Source organism: Culex quinquefasciatus, chromosome 2, assembly GCF_015732765.1.
Source record: "Culex quinquefasciatus strain JHB chromosome 2, VPISU_Cqui_1.0_pri_paternal, whole genome shotgun sequence".
Taxonomy (NCBI): domain Eukaryota; kingdom Metazoa; phylum Arthropoda; class Insecta; order Diptera; family Culicidae; genus Culex; species Culex quinquefasciatus.
In genome coordinates, this window is record NC_051862.1 from 219149799 (window position 1) to 219173012 (window position 23214).

Genomic DNA, 23214 nt, shown 5'->3' on the forward strand with positions numbered 1-23214 from the left:
TCGTGACTCGGTTAGAATACTGTTCCAGTGGGTGCAGACTCCCTCGGCGGTTCGTCGATCATTGAATCTGAGATGGTCAAGCACTCCAATCAGAAGTTCAATTGGAAGATGGTTGATGGCTGCTTGGGACATCGTTGTGTGTTGACTAGACAAGCTGAATTAAGTTGAGTTGTGTTTTGTGGGAGAATTTATCTAAAAAATAGATGTACCTATTACTGCAGGTATAACATGTGGACAAAATTCCATAATTTGTTAGATTCCATGTTTCTATAAAGCAGGTTAAAACCAATCCTATTCGTCACACCTTTCCCCCTCGATTCATCTTTCACCATTCATCGTCACATTTTTGTTCCAAGAAAATGTTTCACAATGTGAAACGCACAATGTCCCTCCCGTCCAAACCGTCCATCCGGTCATAAATGGTGAATCATTTTCCAGCGAATCTAGAGCCTCGGGAGCCCCCTGAATCAGGAAGAAAGCATCTGAAAACACTATCATCAGAGCAAAAGAAGGGAGGAACCTTGACATCTTCTTCGTGCCACCAACGAAGCGATGGAGATATGCAGTTCAGTTCCGAAAGAAGTCATAAATAAAGAGCAGCAGCACCACACAGCACAATCGGATTCCTTTCCAGTGTCATCTATCGCTCTCGAAAGCACCGAAAAGGCGTCTGTTTTGTTTCACTTTTTTTTTTAACTTCATCTCTTCGCACGGTGGTGATTGTTGAGGCTCGATACCGAAGCAAATCACGTTGAAAAAGCGGCGAGATCCAATTTATGTTTTTAGAAGCAGTCGTCTTCGTCGCCTTGGTTGTTTTGAAGTGTGACTATAGGCGTCTAGCGAGAGTCAAAGTAAAGGACGACTAAAACACAAATCTGAGGGAGATAAGCTGTAGCACTGTGAATAAAAACGTTTTTTTATATGTTCAGATTATTCATTCGCAATAGCAATTGCTAATTCTTTAAAAAAATATAAAAATCTGATTTTTTTATAAATTATTTTATCTGGCCTCATAAAATCAGAAGCATTTTTATGTTTTTTTTTTATATCAAAGAAGAATAGATTTATAATTTTTAATGATTTTATTAAATAAACACGTACTATCGATTGTTCACAGATTTTAACATATTTTCATTTTTTAATCATTCGAATTTAGATAGGCTGGAATATCTTCAAATGCTTTTTAAACAATTCTGCTATACATTGTATTTTCAGAGATTTTACCAATGAGCCAAATAACAATTTCCACCCCCGTTAAGGCCATTGCAAATTTCATTACAAGGTTTTGTCCCGACCCATTCCCTCCAAATTTCCCCAAATCATAAGGAGGCAAAAAAAATCAAAAGGTCAAATTTGCATTGAAAACACCTGTAAAATCAATTGTAAAGTTTACAGATTACACTGTTCTACGCTTATTTTTGAGTTTTCAACCTAATAAAGTCGTTTTACAAGAGCGTTCAATTTCCCGTCACGGGAAAAAATTCCCGTGAATTCCCGGAAATTCCCGAAATTCAAGCGGAAGTATACATTTTCCTTACATTTTGGTTCCAATTTTCTGAAAATTTATAAAAAGAAATAATAAGAGACTAACTTGATTTTATTTATTTTAATCTACTGTGCATACTCATTTTGAACATCAATGTTGCTGTTCTATAAAATATTGTTGTAAAATATCAATCAGAAACAGGATAAGATCAATTTTCGAAAAAATCAAATTTCCCGGGAATTCCCGGGAAATTTGTTTAAAATTTCCCGTTTCCCGGGAATTTTGTAACCCCGGGAAATTGGACGCTCTACGTTTTACCATTGAGAAATTCTCTACGAAATCGGTATTTTTTCTTTAATTTTAATTTTTGTATTTTTCAATCCGGCTGAAACTTTTTTGATGCCTTCGGTATGCTCAAAGAAGCCATTTTGCATCATTAGTTTGTCCATATAATTTTCCATACAAATTTGGCAGCTGTCCATGCAAAAATGGTGAATGAAAATTCAAAAATCTGTATCTTTTGAAGGAATTTTTTGATCGATTTGGTGTCTTCGGCATAGTTGTAGGTATGGATACGGACTATACTGAAAAAAAAAATTTGTGAATGGTGGTCCATTTTGTAATTTTGTGCCAAATTGTATGAAGATGTATGACAATATGGAAATAGGGGGAGAGGGGGTAATATGCACCCCCTAAGGGAAAACTGTGGAAGAATTTTGTTCGTTGTTCTAAAACAACTATTATTCTTCGTCATCCATTTGAAAAAAAAAGTCTTAAAAAAACTCAAAACTGTTCGAAAATATCAAATTTCTAAAAACATTTTTGATTCATTTCAAACAACCATGCGGGGTAATATGCACCGCAACATGGGGCAAAATGCACCGGGTAAAAACAGTTTTCACTAGTCACCACTAGATTCACCACTTCACAGCGGTGCTATCTGTCCCAACCTCGGTTTTTGCATAAATTTTAATAAAAAAGGCATTTTTGATGTTTTTGGACTCATCTATCTACAGAATAATGAAGATTATGGTAAAAACTATATACCTCAACACTTACAATATAAATGAATGCTATTTATATTGTCCAAAAATCATAATGAAAGTTCAATGAAAATTAGATGAAAACACAACATTTTAAAGTTTTGCAAAAAACTTAAGCTGTTTTTATAATGCGATGCTAACATTTTTCCAGCATGGTTTAGCAATGTTAAGCTTCCAATTTCTATGATTTTTCCCCGGAAAATTCTTCCAAATACCGAGAAAAGCAGGGGGTGCATATTACCCCCTCTCCCCCTACTACTGAAGCAAAGTGGCTTCTTTTGACACCGAAAATGCATGGACAAAGATGAATTCAAATAAAAAAACACAAAGAAAAGCCAATTTACGAGAACATAGCGATATATTCTTATGTCTGTGATTATTTATGCTACTTTTTGGAGTAAAGATTTTTTGCAATGGATCAATTTATAAGATGTTTTTCAAAATTCTGTTACACAATATAAAACTTTAATAAAAAAAATAAAAAAAAACTAGAATTTTCACAGTGTCCCGACCTCAAGTTGAGCCTCCTCGAAATCAAAGTGAAATTGAATGCTGCTATCAGTTGATAGATTTTTTTCTTCTGTCATAATTCTTCATTCTCTCCCGAGTCTCGACCTTGTCCAAGGCTTGTCTTTTTATGAATGAAATTCCCAACTGAATTTGTGTGACATCAGCCTGGGGGTCAGGGGAGACTGAAAGCCAATTTTTCACATATTCAAGAAAGCCCACTCAAAACATTGTTGTTCCTCCACCGAGAAATGAGTATGTCCATCGCATAGCGACGGTGGCGGCGGCCTCTCTCTCTCTTTGTCACCGTGTGGCGTTAATAGGTGAAGAAGAAAAAGTGCGGGTGGTCCTCACATATCCTATAATCCTCCACCTACACAAATGCACACACACACACACACACTTTAAGCTTTCATCCGGTGGCGCTTCTCGAAAAAAAGTCATCGTCTTCTTCTTCTCCTATCGGAAAGTGGTGTTTAAATTGGGATTGTTTGTTTTGTTTCACACTTGCTCGCACTTTGTAGGGGCATCATGTGAGGGTGTGTATGTGTGTTTGGCCTCTTCCCGAAAAGGTGCCGACCTGGAAAGTGAAGAATTTATTGGCTTCGGAGATAAGAGCGGATAGGGACTCCTCTGCCTTTCGGTATCAATCGAGTGGAAGGAGAAATACTGATGCACGGGGAGTTACGTAAGGATGTTAAAGAAGATTTAAAATAAGAAATAATGGTGGACGACCTCTGGATTGGAAACCCAGCACGCCGCTAGTCGAAACCCATCCCCTACCGGTCAGTATTCCCAGTGAGCATATTTACTCTTTTAAGGGATCTGACTTTGGAGAGCCAGACAGGAATCGAACCCATCACCTTCCGCTTACAAGGCGAAACCCGTAACCTCACGGCCACGGATGCTTGGCTGAAATTAGATCTTTTGATATTAGGCACCATGAAATAAGGGTCATTTTCCGACTTGCAACTTTTTTCTTTGTTGATTTTTTGTCTGATTTTGTAGGAAAATCGTTGGATTCGTGAACGAGTTTTCAAAAATTCAAATTCTGACAAAATTATATTTTTGTGCTAAAAAAAACCAAATTCCACAAAATTTTCAAATATTCTCTCACTAGTCCAAACAAGCTTAGTAATCTTTGATTTTTGTTTAAGGTTGGTAATCGATAGAATTATCGTCGATAATATAATCGTCCCGACAATAACGATAGCCACTATCGTTATTGTTAGACGATAATATTATCGATATCGTTATCGATATTTCATTTCATTTTTAAAATCTTTCTTAAATTGGCTTAATCCATCATGTTATATCATGTTATATTTTTAATGCATTAGAATATTTTTTTCTGATTATGTAGTAAGTTTCAAAGCGTTAATACGAAAAAAACACAAAAATCTGTATTTTTTGAAATTACTCAAATAATCATAATTTACAACAAACAAGTTGAAACTTAAAATTCCCATTTTTTTTTGTAGTATGGCTATCAAATTATTTGAATTTGTACATGCATGTTCACTGTTCTAGAGTTTTTTTTTAACAAATATTCAAATTTTCACAATATTCACTTTTTCATAATCTACATTATGAGTATCAAACGATTTAAAATTTTGCATTCATTTTTACTGTTTGATAGTTTTTGAACGAAATATTAAAACTTTAAAAAATACCGTATTTTTTGATACTTGAGCAATTCTCTACGAAACCGAACCTTTTTTCTTCAATTTTAATTTTTGTATTTTTTAATCCGACTGAAACTTTTTTGGTGCCTTCGGTATGCCCAAAGAAGCCATTTTGCATCATTAGTTTGTCCATATAATTTTCCATACAAATTTCGTAGCTGTCCATACAAAAATGATGTATGAAAATTCAAAAATCAGTATCTTTTCAAGGAATTTTTTGATCGATTTGGTGTCTTCGGCAAAGTTGTAGGTATGGGTACGGACTACACTGGAAAAAAAATGATATACGGTAAAAAAAATTGGTGATTTTTTTATATAACTTTTTATCACTAAAATTTGATTTGCAAAAAAACACTATTTTATTTTTTTTTATTTTTTGATATGTTTAAGAGGACTGAAAATGCCAACTTTTCAGAAATTTCCAGGTTGTGCAAAAAATCATTGACCGAGTTATGATTTTTTCAATCAATACTGATTTTTTTCAAAAATCGAAATATTGGTCGCAAAATTTTTTCAACTTCATTTTTCGATGTAAAATCAAATTTGCAATCAAAAAGTACTTTAGTAAAATTTTGATAAAGTGCACCGTTTTCAAGTTAAATCCATATTTAGGTGACTTTTTTGAAAATAGTCGCAGGTTTTCATATTTTTAAGTTAGTGCACATGTTTGCACACTTTTGAAAAAAATATTTTTGAAAAGCTGAGAAAATTTTCTATACTTCGGACTTTGTTGATACGACCTTTAGTTGCAGAGATATTGCAATGCAAAGGTTTAAAAACAGGAAAATTGATGTTTTCTAAGTATCACCCAAATAGCCCACCATTTTTTAATGTCGATATCTCAGCAACTAATGGTCCGATTTTCAATGTTAATATATAAAACATTTATGAAATTTTCCGATCTTTTCGAAAACATTATTTTCAAATATTTTCAAATCAAGACTAACATTTTAAAAGGGCGTAATATTGAATGTTTGGCCCTTTTGAAATGTTAGTCTTGATTTGAAAATTTTGAAAATAATGTTTTCGAAAAGATCGGAAAATTTCACAAATGTTTCATATATAAACATTGAAAATCGGACCATTAGCTTAGCAGCTTTTGAAAAATATTTTTTCCAAAAGTGTGCAAACATGTGCACTAATTTAAAAAAATGAAAAACTGCGACTATTTTCAAAAAAGTCACCAAAAAATGGCTATAACTTGAAAACATGCACTTCATCAAAATTTCACTAAAGTACTTTTTGATTGCAAAATTGATTTTACATCAAAAAATGAAGTTGAAAAAATTTTGCGACCAATATTTTGATTTTTTGAAAAAATAAGTATTGATAAAAAAAATTATAACTCGGTCAATGATTTTTTGCACAACCTGGAAATTTCTGAAAAGTTGGCATTTTCAGTCCTCTAAAACATATAAAAAAATAAAAAAAATAAAAATAGTGTTATTTTGCAAATCAAGTTTTAGTGATAAAAAGTTAAATAAAAAATCACCAAATTGTTTTTTGCCGTGTATCATTTTTTTTCCAGTGTAGTGTATCCATACCTACAACTTTGCCCAAGACACCAAATCGATCAAAAAGTTCCTTCAAAAGATACTGATTTTTGAATTTTCATACATCATTTTTGTATGAACAGCTGCCAAATTTGTATGGGAAATTATATAGACAAACTAATGATGCAAAATGGCTTCTTTGGGCATACCGAAGGCACCAAAAAAGTTTCAGTCGGATTAAAAAATACAAAAAAAAATCGAATGACCGAAATCCTAGAGAACTGCTCACTTATATACTGCCGCTCTAATCTAGTCCGTCCCATATGTATTTTGGTCATTTTTGAAATAAACATGGCAAAAGTATTGTTTTTACATGTACTTTGAGCCAATTTAATAAAAAAGTGATGTTTGTTCTGAAAATTCCAAAATAAAAATCACTTTCGTGCTGTCCCATATGCAAAATAAAAGCAAGTCAGTTCCTTCTAAAGAAATGTCTCATGAATTGATTGAATAAACGTGGAACCATTTAAATATCAAGGACTAAGTTTCTATGAACCCGCAGAACTTAAGTAATGATTATAAGTAGTTCATATTTGCAAGAATATTTATAAATTTTGATGCGTAATATTGCAAACCATTTGTGCTTTTTTCATACAAGGGACAACCACGAGTAAACAAACTACATACCATTATGAGTAATAATTCCATAAAATAAGTTTTGTTCAATCTTGAATGAATTGCCCTGGTCCTAGTTATGGAAGAGGTTCTACTTCCGGTAAACGTAGATTGTGGATCACTAAATTTCAACGGTCCAGACGTTTAGACACGCTTTCAAATATTTCTTGCCTCTGTAGTATTTCAGTCTCGTTTATGATTACTTTTTCATAGTTATGAACTTTACTATAAATGAATGAATCTGAAATAAACATAAAATAGCTTAATTTTATACTATTTGTGAAAATTACTTGGAAATTACCCAAACAAACCTTGAAATGACAGTTTAACTTCTGGTGAAAATGTTCAAGCCTACCTTGATATCATTGACTGACTTGCCTTTATTTATAGAATAATAAAGGCAAGTCAGTTCTAGTATGAAAATAACACAAATTTATTTCTAAATTTTAAGTTTTATGAAACAAATTCATGTTAGAAATATTTGTTGAACTAATATTGAAATAATTGTATAAAAATTTAGCAAAAAAAATTGAATGGAAATGTGAAAAATGGTGCAACATTTTTTGGCCTTCTCACGTCGTTATCTCAGCATCCACTTTTTACATATGGGACGGACTAGATTGGAGCGGCAGTATAGCAAATTTTGAAAAACAGAGCACCTTAAAAAATACGGTATTTTGTGAAAGTTTGGTTATTTCATTCAAAAACTCTAAATCAGTGAAAATGCATGAATAATTTCAAATCGTTTGATACTCATAATGTAAATTATGAAAATGTGAATATTTAAAAAAAATGCGCTTTATTGTGAACATTTGAGAATTTGATTCAAAAAAACTCTAAACAAGAGAGAAGGCATGTACAAATTCAAATAATGTGATATCCATATTTCAAAAAAAAAAATGGAAATTTGAGTACTCAAAAAATCAGTGTTTTGTAAAAATTAGTCATTTATACAAAAAACTCATTAGTCATTTATACAAAAAAAAACTCACGAAATTTAGCAAATTATGAAATTTGAGTATTTTCGAAAAAAATGTAATTTGTGAAAATTTGACTATTTTATCAAAAATACGGTATTTTATGAAACTAGAGCATTTCATTCCTAAAATGCTAGAACAGTAAAAGAGCAAACCATATTTCGCTTCTTTGATACCCATTTTGGAAATTGTATAAATTTGAGTACTTTAAAAAATACGGTATTTTATTTTTTTTTTTGAAGAATTTATGCAGTGAAACATACTTAAATTATATAAAAATATAATACACTTGAAGTGTTTTGAGTGCATTCTTAAGTTTTTTGAGAAAAAGCGGTATTTTGTGATTTTTATTAGTATTTTTTATTCTAAGAGAAACCATTGTATATAGAAATATATTAAAAATAAGTAATCGTCCATAATCGTCGATAAATTTATCGCCGAAAGAATTATCGTTATCGTCCCGGCGATATCGATAGAATCATCCTTATCGTTAACGAATCTCGATAATTTTTTTTAACAACCGTGGAAATTTTGAAGTTTTTTGAAAAAAATTGGGCCCTGCTTTATAGACAAAAATTTCCTCAAATTATATTAAACATATCTCTACAATAAAACAAAACACAATAAATACATTATGCTTTAAACTGACGTTAGGCTGCATGATTTATTTTATTAAACAAATTTATTTATTCAATTTTACCAAATTCATAGAACATCTCTACATCCCAAACTATTGAGTTGTTTCGGACCGTCCATTTTTCCGATCAACGTCTTCCCTCACTCTTACCGCCATCATTGAGAGAGTTCAAAATCTTGGTGGTGCGTTTTCTATCACCGGAACACCCGGCGGCCTGGCCTCCACGCCACCTCTAAAGCCGACCCATAAAAAGTTAAAGGCTCTTGGGATTATTGATGGCAGGACTTTCAGACCAACCCAGCCATCCGGAATCATATCGGAATGTTTTCTTTACCTAGATATTTTTCCTCTACATTGGACTAATGGTTGTTGTTTTCCCACAGGTCCTGGCCCCTTTACGATCCGCCGGATTCCGAAGTGGGGGCCTTAAGGTGATAAAGTGCTAGGTCAAGCCTCTTTAATGATTCAATTAGACCTACATCGACGTCAAAGGCTCGAGCTATTTATAGTGACGGTGTTATTGGTTGGGACTTTAAGAAGGACACTTGGAAGTGAAGGCGCCAAACTTTATGGGTCAACACAACACAACAGTCGCGATAACCCTGCTGAAGAAACGTCGAGGAAGTGATCAATTTTTCCTTCACTCACTCACTCGAAATGCAAACTGGAATGACCAGGTCAGGTAGTTGTTGCTAGAGTCCCCTTAAGTGAGAAACCATTTTAATTAGGTAATTTCGATTTTAACTTGTCACACGAGGGGGAAAAATCTGTACCCTCATTATCACCATTTGCCCGGGTCTGGGGCATTCCGGCAATGTTCTAATGTGGCACGAGCCCCAGTTAATGATGTAATCACTTTACGTGTGACGATAATTACGGCGGAGCAGCACAAGTTGATGGATTGATAGGTGGCTGGAAGGCTGAAAGAGCGAAAAGAGATACATTGCCGGTGCATGAAATCAGTGTGTAGTGTAGAGCACTAATGTCCTACGGTTATGAGAGAGCTAATCTGGCTGTGTCATCATCGTCAACTAGTTAGTACAGAACTCACTTTAGCACTTGATATTGAATTTTAAAAATAATGCTTCAATTTTGATTCTCATTAACTCCAATGTTGCTCTCTATATACCGCCTAAATTGAAACAAAAACTAGTAATTTATACACGGTAATGTGTATTATAATTTGAAACAATGCAATTTAAATAAATGTTTAAATAAATGCAAATAAAATAAGAAGTTTTTCATTTCTAGGGGTTTTTTTAAAGAGGTCCTAAAAGCTTTTGTGTTTCAAAAAAAAACTTTAGATTAAAAGTTGAGATTTAAAATAAAAAAGTACCTTGAAAAATTCACTTATTAGGGGAACTATACCCTTTCTCGGCCTATTTCTATTATCGGCCTATCAGCACTTTGATCATGAATTACAGCTTATATAAAGTGTTTTTGACTGTTCCAAAGTAATAAATAGCTCAAATAAAAGTGAGCAAGCAACTCTCCATTGTTGAAACATCTGAAAATGTTGATTTAATAGCAGAAACGGCAAAAGTGATGAGAATTGGTCGAACGGCTTAGTGTGATTAAAATGGGTATATTTCCCCTATGTCGAAACAAGTACTCCGAGAAAACGCGCTTTGCTGTTCATCACAAAATGTTTGTAAAAACAATTTCCTATTAGAATGAGTCAGTAAAATCAACTCTCAGCAGATGCATTGTAACAAACACATAACAAAATTGTTACATTGCATTGCAACACCACCCGAAGCAAAATCTCGATTTTGACAAAAGTGATAAACATAACAATAAAAACTCAACCTCTTAAGAAGAAAGAAGTATTCTGTTTTGAATAATAAGATTTTTTTTAGTTTTTTATCATAAGGATATATTTTTTGAAGCAAAATGACAAAATTTCAGTATTGATCAGACTGAGAAAATATTCAAGCTAAAACGTCTCAATTTTAGCAGCACATGGTTGCCAACAAAATATACTGATTTTGTCGAAATTTCGTAAACTTTATTTTTTAAAGAGTTTTAATTAAAATATGTAAATCAGAAGAGATTTTCTGATCGATTTGTAGTCTTCAGCAATAATATAGGCTTAAATTTCCAAAAAAACAATATTTTTTTTATGTGAGGACAAAAACAGCAACTTTTGAACCACATAAAAGTTTGGACAAAAATGTTGCAACAGTGTTTTTGAAAAATATGTTTTTTGGGAAAAAGAGAAATTTTACTAGAAGTTGCTTTATAAGAATTCAGATAAATTTGCAATCGAAAAGTACTTTACAGATTTTTTTTTATAATGATCACCGTTTTCAAGATATAGCTGTTAAAGTTTAATTTAAAATGAAAAAATCACGTTTTTTTATAATATTTTCAGCAAAATTTGAAAAAATGTCCAATAAAACTGCATAAGAAACATTGAAGATTAAACCTCTGGTTGCTAAAATACAGCGAGCAAGAGAAAAAAGATATTTAAAGTTTTTCAAGTCTCATCCAAACAGTTTTGTGTTTTCAAGTAAAAATAACTGAGAAACTTCATACAATTTTCTGATTTTCACTATTCAACGACTTATTTTGTAAAACTGCTGATATAAACTTGTGTAGCGAGTTGTGGCGCTATAACCACGGCAAATAGTGTCCAGGGCATTTGTGGAAATACAGTGTCCCATCCCTAGAGGGTCCCGGAGCACCAAAACTTCTTAGCATGGTGGCTCCCAACGATTAATTGCCTAAACAAACAGGAACGTGAGCGGGGGATCCCCACGTTTCTTCCTCCCCTGTAGATTCAGAAATGTATTGCTGTTTGAACACTCGTGCTCATACTCAATCCATTTCAACGAATCATCTTTGCGGTTAACTTTACGCAGTTGGCCTGGCCGCTTTAACGTTTGTGATGTTTCAAAGCAATTTATTGCATTGGGGCACTGCGAATGTTAATAATGACAAGAGGATGCTAGGCGTTAATCAACCTAAGGCATTTTCCAGGATGCCCTCGAAAGACTGGCTGCGCTAGGGTTAGATTAGATTAGATTAGATTAGATTAAAACTGCTGATATAAACTTGCTTGCTCACTGCCTATTGAGCTATTTCAGTTGAACTGTATGAGCAATAGTGCTGATATGGCAACATTAGAGGCGTAATGGAGTTAAATACTGTTCTCCTTGTAGTTCCAATCGAGGCATAATTCTTAATAAAAAAAAGTTTTTGTTTTTTTTTCCTAAAAAGTGTCCATGGTTGTCCATTCCTGAAAAAATCAAATGAAATTGACTAAGAGTCATTGAAGATTGGACCTCTAGTACCAATATATCAGAAATGAATGGTCATATTTTCAATGTTTAAAAAACGAAACATTTGTGATTTTTTCTGATCTTTTCGATTTTTTATTAATTTTTAAACCTACTCTAGGGACGTAATATTGAATATTTCACCTTTTTAAATTGTTAGTCTTGAATCCAAAATTTTAAAAACTCGAAACGATCAGAAAATTTCACAAAAAATTCGTTTTTTTACATTGAAAATATGACCATTCATTTCTGATATATTGGTACTAGAGGTCCAATCTTCAATGACTCTTAGGCAATTTTATTGACAACCATGGACACTTTTTAGGAAAAAAACAAAAACTTTTTTGATTAAGAATTATGCCTCCATTGGAAATATCTTAAAAACAATGCCTTCTATCTAAAAATCTGTAAAGTATTTTTCGATTGCAAATTTTGGTTTTACATAAAAAACTGAAGTCAAAAAGAAGTAAAAAAGATCGAGTAAAATTTCTGTTTATAAAAAAGTTTTTCACAAGTTTTTCAAAAAATCATAACTCAGCGGCAAAATTATTGGCTCAAGAGTTGCTGTTTGTTGTACCCTAATGCACATGAAAAAATCAATAATTCAAAAATAAGGATTTTGTAAATTTAATTCTTGTCATAAAAGTTATTTAACAAATCGAATATTTATGAACCATTTTTGTATGGAAAGCTGCCGAAATTGTATGGAGCCTTTAATGGGTGAATCAACTTCTTTGATCATAGGGAGAGCCCCACAAAGTATGAGCTAATTCAAAGAAATAAATAAATTCCATTCCCGGTTTTGGTGGAAAATTGCTCATATGAGATATAAAATTTGAATTCAGAAAATATAATTATATTTATTTCGAAAAAGGGTTTCAAGTTAAAGCTAATTGTAGTTATTTTTAGAATCAGTTTTATTCTGTCAAATTAAAAAAAAAATGAATATGATAACAAGGAAAACCTGAAAACAATTCTTTTCTATATTATTATTTTTTATCAAACAAAAAAACGTTTCATTGAGAAGTTAAGGCAGGGGTGCTCAAAGTTTTTGGAAGCCGGGCCAAATTTTAAGCTCAAAAGAGCTTGCGGGCCAAACGCACAAAAAAGATTATTTAAAAAATTACATTACATTATTTTTATTTAAAATATACTAAAAAAGTATTAAGTATTTGGAAATTTCTGTTATTTTTTGAACATTTTCATTATTTAAAAAAATATCAATCAAAAATTTACAGTTTTCCATCAAATTTGTTGATTTTATTGTTTATGGTATTTAAAAAAATTGTATTGAGTTGAAATTCATAGAAATTTTGGAGTTTGTTTTAAATTTCAAATTGGTAACATGAAATATGAACAATTTATGTAACGGCGTAATTTTATCTTTAGTGTAACTATTGAAAAATCGTTGCAAAATTATTTTCCCACAATTAGGCCGATGCTAATATTTTAAAAAGTTTTTGTCTCTCCACTCTAGCCATGATTGAGTGAAGACAGAAAAATAAAAATATGAAATTACAAGCCAGAATATCCACATGTCAATAAAAAAATAGAAAATGTATTATACACCCAGCACAGTTGATTACCAATAATTATTTTCCAAAAATGAGGATTCGACAAAAAAAGTATTTCAACGTAAAAACACTTCATTCAAATTAGTTTTGAATAAACACAAACATGCTCGAAATTGCTCTTAAATTTTCATTGAAATTTTGAAGTTTTTTTTTTAAATATTATTTCTCTTTTATTTTTCGAGCCGATTTTGAAGGGTGGGGGAGGGTTGAACAGAAAAAAGCTTTGTAAAATTTTGGAACGGCCTTATTTCTCCAATTTCAACATTTTGTCTTCCTGAATCAGAATTTGAATCCCGAATAAAAAGATTTTTGAACAAAATATTTGTGTCGTAAAATGGGGATCAAAATATGGATAAATCATTTGGTTTATACCAGCAAAAAATAGAATAATAAAGTTTTAAATAAAATTTCATTTGAAAAATTATAACTCACTACAAATGGTCAACGGGCCATTTTACATGATCATTCAAAAAGGGTCCGCGGGCCACAAAAAATCACCTCGCGGGCCACGTTTGGCCCGCGGGCCATACTTTGGTCACCCCTGAGTTAAGGATTTAGTGGTGTTTCAGTCCATAAACTTAAACATTTTATTTTACATAATGATTTTAAAATATGGAATTTTTGATTTTTACGGAACAACGCAAAATTAATTGTTAAAACAAAATAAAAATAGTAACCAGTCAAATTATGAAAAAATATGCTTAATAAAACAATTATTAAAACTCAAATAAACAACATAAATTTGGTCTAAGTAACGGGTTCCAAATTCTAAAGCATTTCATCAGGTTTCAAAATTTCACACACATTTCCAAAGTTTTTTAGTGAAGTTTTTGATGTCACAGTTCTTGATGAACACAGGTAGAACATTTCACAGTCAACTAAAATCCCTACTAATAGTTAAGCAAAAAAAAATCCATTCATCTCCCAGCAAAAGATAGCCCGATTTTGGGTAATGTTTGTGTTCTGGTGCGTCCATTTCCTCCCGTGTTTATTTCCTTCCCAGCGAGTCGGTCGGTCGGCTGGTGTTTTTATTTTACGACACTAAAAGCTATTGCTGGTCTTCCTCTTTCAATGTTCTAGCTCAAATGTCCATATAATATAAAGGGAAAAACCTCCGAAAAAGAGCGCCTGTTTCCATAATCCAAATAGTCGTCGTCGTCATCGCAGCTCGGCAGCGGGCGTTTGTTTGACTATTTGTCCCATGTACACACATCAAATTAAAATGTATAATAAAACAAAAAAGGCATCCAAAACACAACACCAGCCCAGACCAGAGAGTGATGATGGTTTTGTGCTGTGAGAAAATAACAGAAAAAAGGGCTTTTAGAGCTTTGGTGTGTTTAGTGCGTGCGCTGTAAATTAAAGTCCTTTCGGGCCGAAATTTGACTCTTTCCGGGATTTGCTCTGTGTGTGGACTGAATTATTCAAATAGAGAGCAGCTTGGGAACGGATTTGGGTGAAGGCTGAGTCCTTTTATTCGAATATCAAACGAATGTCGTTCTATTCAAATGTAAAACCAGTAATTACAGAAAATTGTCCAATTCCATCGCAAACATAAAGCAATTTTCAACAGCACATACGAGGTAATAACAGTTTTTTTTTTTTTAATTGCCAATATGGTCGTTACAAATTGCCACACAAACTGACTTCAAATATTGACCATCGCGCGCGAAGAATGACCCCCCACCCCGTTTAGTTCATATTCCAATTCGAAACGAGGCAAGTTAATTAACAACAGTCAATGTGCAAGAATCGTTCTCGTTGAACTGGCTGGGGCTATTCTTTTTCAACAACCCTTGCCCAGCTCTCTGATGTTGGTCACTTGTCGCGACCGGAGAGGCCACTAAACGGAACACTCAAAGCGAGAACGGGAAGTGAAATGACCGCGGAAAGCCACTTGAACATTTTCCCGCGCTCGCGAATGGCCGTCGCGACGCGACTCTTAATCGGTCCTAGAGAGAGAGAAGGTCCTTGTCCGGAAAAGGATAACGGCGTTAAAAAAAGGTTGGTCGTGGGAGTGTACTCTGCCAGAGGGTGCCCTTAGATTTTGAAAAAAAATATTAATCTGTGACAGTAGAAAAAGCATTTGGTTGACTTAAAAATTGAAGAGCAATGTCGTTTTCTTTTTAATCTAAACAAAATTTAAAATTTATTCATTTCTTTTCAAATAAATATAGGCCTGGGTAAAACTGACTGAACTTCAAATCGTTACTATCATTTACTGTACAATATTTTAGAGTTTTCATAACAATAATGCAGCAAAAAAATCAGAAACAGTTTTCAATAGTTATTTTTCAATAAAAGTTGTTTTTAATCAATTCATAATTGTTCGGCTTATTTTATTTTTCAGAATTTCAAAGTTCTGTTGCACTGTGCTGAGAAATTCATTCAAGAAAAAACAAATTTGATTTTGTTGTTTTTGATTTGAATAAATTTTATCTGTACCTTTTCTATGACAAAATCAGACATTTTGCATCATTGGTTCGCCCATACTATTTTGGCAGCTTGTAAAATACAGTGGACTCTCTCGTTGTCGATATTATACATTTTTTTTAGAACTGGTCAGAAACAGATAGGTGCATTTTAAAAAATTAACTACTTTTTACACAAAATATTGAATTGAAATATTTGAAAACCGCATAAACCATATTTTGACCACATCTAATGTTACGGATGATTAAAAAAGTATGAAAAATATATTTCCAGAGGCTGACCATTGCAAATATTTTTAAAAGATTATGTCTCTCAACTCTGATCAAAGTCAAGAGGGGGGGGGGCAAAAAAAAGTTTTTGGGTGCTGTACCAAGGATTTCCAGAAGCTTTTATTACTTTCCAGTCTGCCAATTAATAACTCAAATTACTAGTAAAAATTGATGAATTACATGAATTACTTTATAACTTTTCCCTTTGATGATTTTTGAATATTATTAAATAAATTTAAGTATTTATTTCTACGGTTCTAAACTAAAATATTTATAAATAGCTCATTCGATAGCTTTTTCAAAAATAAAACTAAATACAATAAAATAAAAACACTCAATATCAAACAAAGGACAGGCAGTATTGTTTTGTTCAAAGTCTTAAATTATGCTTTTTTATTAATTTATCTTTTTGTGCCAATCTGGACATTGTGAATTTTGCGTATATTTTTTATTAAAATATTTCACAAAAGCTTCATGTTTAAACATTGAAAATTTCCTCCACATAGAGGGTGCCGACACTTGGTCAATTTATTGCAAGTCGAATGCCATTAAAATATTAAAGTTGTTTGATAAAAGGCGAGGATTTTCCAGACAAACATAAACTTTTAAAAATAATTACAGCGGATAATTCGAACATTGGTTTGACATTATTTCGTTTGTTTTTTCTCAAGCATATTTAAAAAAAACCGTTACCAAAAATACGGATAATGTGTAATTTGTCATTACCATTGGATTTAATTTCGCCACCTGAATACTAGTCAGTTCTAATTTCACTGAGTTTGATTTTTAACATTGAAACATTTGTCCCAGAAATATTTGGAATTTTTTCAGTTAAATAGTTCAGCTCTTAAAATAGAGATATTACAGAACTGTCAATTTCTGTAGATTATGAAAAATATATTTAAAAAACTTATTGTTATGTTCATTGATTTTTAAATGGCTATCACGTCAAATCTTTGCTTTTATCAATGATAATTAAGTAAATTTTGGTTTTAAAATATTTGATCCACATAAACTTCAAATAATTTTGACATCCTATTAGAATTGAAAGCATAAAAAATAACCAACTCCAATGAAATTCTTACAAAAAATCATATTTCTCGACTTTTTTCATTAGGTTCTTTAAAGATTTGAAAGACAATAGCTTATAGGTCCTTTAAAAAAAACTCTGGATTTTTATAATTATTTAAATATAAATGAATAGATTTTGGATAAAACATTTTCCACTGGGTAATATATCATGGCGTTGCCTTTTGTTGTTAATCAGCTTCGCTAAACAACATGTTGAAAATTAATTTTATGAAAGTTTTAGGAGAGAACTATGCAGAATAAGGCCTTCTAAATACAGATCCAGTCTTTTTTAATCTTTGTATGACACTCTTAATTTAAGTGAAAAATAAATGCTGTTATAAAAGATTACATATAAAAATAAAAATAAATCGTTGATGAAGTACAATATAAAAAAATACTTTAATTACTCAAAATAACTTTAATTACAAATCAATTACTTTAAATTACTCTAATTACCATGAATTACTAAGATTTAATGAATTACCTAATTACCAGCTTAAAATCCAAGTAATTATTAATTACTTGCCAGTCCGATGCCTAGCTGGAAACCCTTGTAATGTACATTGGAATTCCATAAAAATTTAAAATATTTTTTAATGAGCCCAAACAAGCTAAAGATTATCAATGCATAAAAATGCATTTGAGATTATATTTAGTTCATTACGATTTTTCAAAAATTGGCATCACTGCCAAATAAATTCTGATCAATTTGTGCCATAGTTAAAAGCAGCAATATTTTGTCTTTTAAAACATATCCTTAGCGGCATTTTTCATTACTGATCATTTAGCGCAATTAAAATTGTGTTTGTCAAAAGTCGAATTAAAAAAACGAGCATTTTTTTATTAGAGTGTAACTATCACCAAAAACTGCTATCCTTATTCAAATTGTTATCCTGATTCGCTCAACATGGTGGACTTAATATTTAATGGAAATTGAAATCGATTTGTAAATCATGTTCTTGCAATAAAGATGATTTAAAACATGATCGTTCTCGATTCAATTTAAATTGGAAAAAATGCATTTTAAAACACTGTTTGCATGGAAATGTTAAAACCTTTTCTTGCAATTAAAATGTATAATATTGATTTATTTCTCTGGGTTCTCATAAGTTTTTATCGTCTCCTAGAATATTTTATCAATTGGAACTATAGTTATTTCACTTTGCACTAAAGATCATTATTTTTGAACAATTTTATCTTACCTTATAGGTGGATTCGTTTAAAAATTAACTTAATATAACATAGTTGTCGAGAAATTTTCCACCAGCCAACTCTTCAAAAGATTGTAAATCTTTTTTTCAATTTATAGTTTGTCATTTTCAGGACTTCCGTTTATTTATGTATTTTTAATAAAATAAAGGCTCTTTATTTATCTTGCAAGTAATGCATTTTGCCACAAAACGAAAAAAGGCGTCAAATCTATTATAAAGAATAGATTTTTTAAATAAAATCAAATTATTCGCTCTACAGCATTGCCTTGGCGTTCTCGATTGCGAGATTACTACTCGAAACTAGGTGTCCGTAGGCTTGATTGTTGAGGCAATTGCAAACCTCTTTTTACACCTTAGCTTCCATCCACCCCGGGATTCGAACTGACGACCTTTGGATTGTTAGTCCAACTGCCTAGCAGCGACTCCACCGAGGCAGGACCCAGGGAGACGACTCCTACACCTGGATTGAGCTAACGACCTAACCTTCTAGGTTAGACCGGGGCCAACATTTACTTCCCCGTCCGACGGAAGGCGTGGTCAGACAAATCTCGTCTCGAAAAATGCCACCGGGACCGTCTGGGATCGAACCCAAGCCGACTGGGTGAAAGGCAACCACGCTTACCCCTACACCACGGTCCCGGACAAATAATACTTTTTTCATTAAAAAAATAACAAAAATGTGTTTATTTTGATTTGATTGTAAAGTTTAGCTTGGACTCTCAAAAATCCTCGCAAAAAAATAATTTTATAAATTGAATCACGAATTCTCTGTTATTTTTATCAGATGACTACAAAATGTTCTAAATAGATATGGGATTACGTTATCCAAAATGACGACCAATAGAGTGGAGATGATGTTTTGAAAATATTTAATTATTCAGTAGGGTGACAATAAAAAAAATCGACATCAGAGATACCCTCTGACTCGACTCCTTATGCAAAAATAAGTATCTGTGCCAATTTTGAGCCAAATCGGTTAAGGCTAAGGAGTCGCTTTCCATCGTTGAGGTTTATATGGGGAAAATCACGAAAATGTATGGGGAAAACATCGTTTCAGTAATTTTCTGCTAGGTGACGCAGGTCTCGCCCAAAATTGTCCAAGTGTGAGATTCTTGTAGGAAATTTAATTCCCTATAACTTTGTCGAAGGGTGCAAAACGATCCGAGTTGATCCTGATTTTTGGTGATTTTTTTAGAAAAAAATATTTTCTTATATACTTCCTATATACCCCTTGTATACTTTCAAGTATATAAGCCGATTTCTTTTCATCGCATTGCTAATAACTCATCAGGATCAACTCGGACCGTCGTTCTACAAAGTTGTAGGTAATTAAATTTCCTACAAGAATCTCACACTTGGACAATTTTGGGCGAGACCTGCGCCACCTGCTGCAAAAATACTGAAGCGATGTTTTTCCCCATACATTTTTGCGATTTTCCCCATATAAACTTCAACGATGAAAAGCGACCCCTTAGCCTTAACCAATTTGGCTCAAAATTGGAACAGTTACTTGTTTTTGCCTAAAGAATCGATCCAGGGGGTATCTTTTGCGATTTTCCAAAATTTTCAATTTTTCTTGTCACCCTACTATTTAGTCAATAATCTCAAATTTGAGTAAAATGAGTTTTCTGGACTCGGATTTGACTTTAAAAAAAGGAAAAAAATGATTCCATTATACGAAGTTTCTACGGATAGCTTTGAATAATCGAACTTCGGATAATTGAAGTTTTGGATATTTGTGTTTGGACTGAATATCAGTTTTTAGCCTATTAAACCGAGCGAGCAATTTAAATTACTTTTGTATTGTTAAATAAAAAAATCATAAAACTGTTCGAAATATTAAATGAAGTTAGGCTTCAAATCAACATGTAAGTTAAACAAACAAACTTTATCAAATTGAAATACAAACATTCACTGATGGATTCCACCCTCGTAAAATCAGTTGAAACTACAAAGACGCATAAACCTCTTACAACTTCAAAAATTTTACCCATTCCGAGAATCAGTGCAAGCCAAAATTATAATTAAATAGCTGAACCCAAAGTCACCGTCATCGACACGACAGAACCCACTTTTGTTTCGTGTTCTTCTAGTGAATCGTAGAAGGCGGCGTCGGTTCTGCCGAGTCCATCAGGAGAACCTGTTCCGCGTTTGGAAATTCTGCTTCTTCTGGCAGCAACAGCAGCAGGCCATGATAATGGGGTTTCAGTTGTGCAGACGCGGTGCATTCCTCCTCCGGTGGCTTGAGCACGTGTGGTGAAAATGGATTCGTTTTGAGTTCCTATTACTGTGGGGAGGGGTCTCACTTCCGCACGGAAAGTTTCAAAACGAATATTATGATTTTTTTTTCAATTTAACTTTAATCCTCTATACCTGTGAAAAAAAAATCGAGTAACATTCAATAAATTTATTTTCAGAATTTCCCAACATTCCGTTAATTTCATCGCTCAGAAGTCGCCCTCGAAACCGGCCTCTTTTAGACAAAGGTTCGCCAAACCAACAGGCCCTGGCCAGCGCCACGGCCAGGTAGAGAAGTACCTAGAAATCCGTTCCGTCGTCCGGGGGCTGCTTTTTGTTGGTTGCCCCGTTGCTGAAATTGCACGCGCCCCGTTTTATGCCGATGACAGGCAGTTAATAATCCTAAATGGTAGAAACGGGTTTTGCACTGCTCGACCTCTTGAGGGTGCGGTCCACCAGAGTTAAGGTGGAACGGGGGTCATCATCGATTGGGTTGATGTCGATGGCAGGCCGGGACTACCGACTACCCGGGAATGGAACGAGCCAAAGGTAAATCGTTATGGTCCAAAACGCATCACTTCCATTTCATTCATTAACTCTTTATCGGTGAGCTTTTCTCGGGCCACGGGCCGAGATTGGATTTGGCTCTTTGGGAATGTGATTTCAGCTTGAGCTTCTACTTTGGGTGGGATTTCCAGAAGAGCACTAAAAGCGATGGTGCTTTTCATAATTCGGCAATTCGTAGAAGGTGGAAGTGCTTTTTTTTTAGTTATTTTTGGGTGGAAGGTATTTCGCGTGGCAAACATTAAAGGCTCTTTTTTGCATCGTAGCGTTTAAAATTAGATCAAAGGACATAACATTATAGAGTTGACTATAGTAGAATGCGTTTTATCGCGAAAATTTCGATTTTTCCTAAACAAAAAAAACTTTAAATGTTCAAAACTGTCTAAAAACCATTTCCCATTCGTCTAAACAATGCCAAAAATTTAATATTCTATTGCTATTTTGCTCGGGGCTTGCCTGCATATTCCCCAAATACACAACCATATTTGAACAAAAAATCGCTGACAGACAGACATACAGCATACCGGAACCCATATCCCACTATGTGTCTAGACCGAAAACTATCACCAATGACCGTCAATCGGTCTGTCCAAAGCTACTGCAGCAAATGTGTCTTTATTTGCATAATTTCCAATCAACCCCAGGGGAGAACTCCACCATCGACCATGTGACATTTCGATTCGTTTTGCCACTTCATGGGATGCACCAATTTGATTGGTTAATCCTAATCGCCGACGACATCGTTTCTCTTGGATGAACTTCGCCGGAGGAAGAAATCCGTTGATCATTGAGCTAAATGACCGTTCACGAAAAAGTGACCAAAGCACAGTTGCGATTGTTGGGTAATTTGAACAATATAAAAACCGTCGAAAACACCTCCTAAGTCATCAGTCGCTTGCGATCATCTCACCGGCTTAGTTCAGTTCAAAAAATCACTCGAGCTTACAGAGACATGAAGGTAAGTCTGAAGACCATATCGAATCTTCGTCCTTTAACGTTCCCCGAATCTCAACAGGCATTCGTAGTGTTGTCCATGGCCCTGGCCATCGCTTCCAGCGCGGCAGTCGACTCCTCCAAGAAGGACAAACGTGGCCTGTGGGAGTTGGACGATCATCACGACTTCGGTTTCAACGATCATCACCACGGAGAAGTGGTCGACGTGCACCACAAGGAGATCATCACCAAGAACGTCCACGTGCCGTACCCGGTGGAGGTCGAGAAGCACGTGCCATATCCGGTGAACGTCCCCTACCCGGTTGAGGTCGTCAAGAAGGTCCCCGTGGTGGTGGAGAAGAAGGTCCCGGTCTACGTCGAGAAGAAGGTGCCGGTTCACGTTGATCGCCCAGTTCCGTACCCAGTTGAGGTGAAGGTCCCCGTTGTCCAGAAGGAGTACGTCGAAGTGCCCAAGCCGTACGCAGTTCATGTCGAGAAGCCCGTCCCGGTGTACGTGAAGAAGCCGGTTTACATCGAGAAGCACGTTCCGGTGACCGTCCACATCAAGGAGGTCCACCAGAAGAAGCACTGGGGACTGTTCTAAGGCGAGACTGACTGATCTGATTAGAGTAATAAAATGTAAAGTTTGAAACCAATTCAAACCTAATCCCATCACCACGACAATTTCCCACGGCCAATTTCAGGGTGTGGGTGAGGGCTCACTCTTCAAACAAAACCGATTTGGGGGATGAGTTTAATTTGTGCCACTCGCACATGGTCCCTGCAGGTAAACAAATAGTGCGAATCACCAGCAGCAGCAGCAGCAGGCCATGCCGGCGAACCGAGCCAAAGTGTTGGCTTGCGTGTCGCGCGAACGGAAATGCGTTCCGAGGTTGGCCACGTTTTTGCTTCCTCCCCCCGAGGGGTGTGTTTTCGTCACCACTGTTGGCTTGGGGAATTTTGGGGTTAAACGGGATCTATTTAAATATCTGTATAATTTGGAGGGTGCAGCAGTCATCAGTATCAGGATATGGCGAAAACGTAGTATATTATTTGGCAATTTTCACCTTTACATTTTTTTTAAAACAATTTTGCGAGCAGTTCGATGATTAATCGTTTTTAATTTTGAACAAATAT

At 34.1% G+C, this 23214-nt stretch overlaps 1 protein-coding gene across 1 annotated transcript; it reads left to right on the forward strand.

Moving 5' to 3' along the window:
* The first annotated feature begins 22075 nt into the window (after window positions 1-22075).
* LOC119767083 (mantle protein-like) lies at window positions 22076-22709 on the forward strand. The gene is made up of 2 exons (XM_038254619.1): window positions 22076-22102; window positions 22160-22709. The coding sequence occupies exons 1-2, from the start codon at window positions 22097-22099 to the stop codon at window positions 22679-22681; spliced, it is 528 nt and encodes a 175-aa protein (XP_038110547.1). The 5' UTR covers window positions 22076-22096; the 3' UTR covers window positions 22682-22709.
* Window positions 22710-23214: the final 505 nt, after the last annotated feature.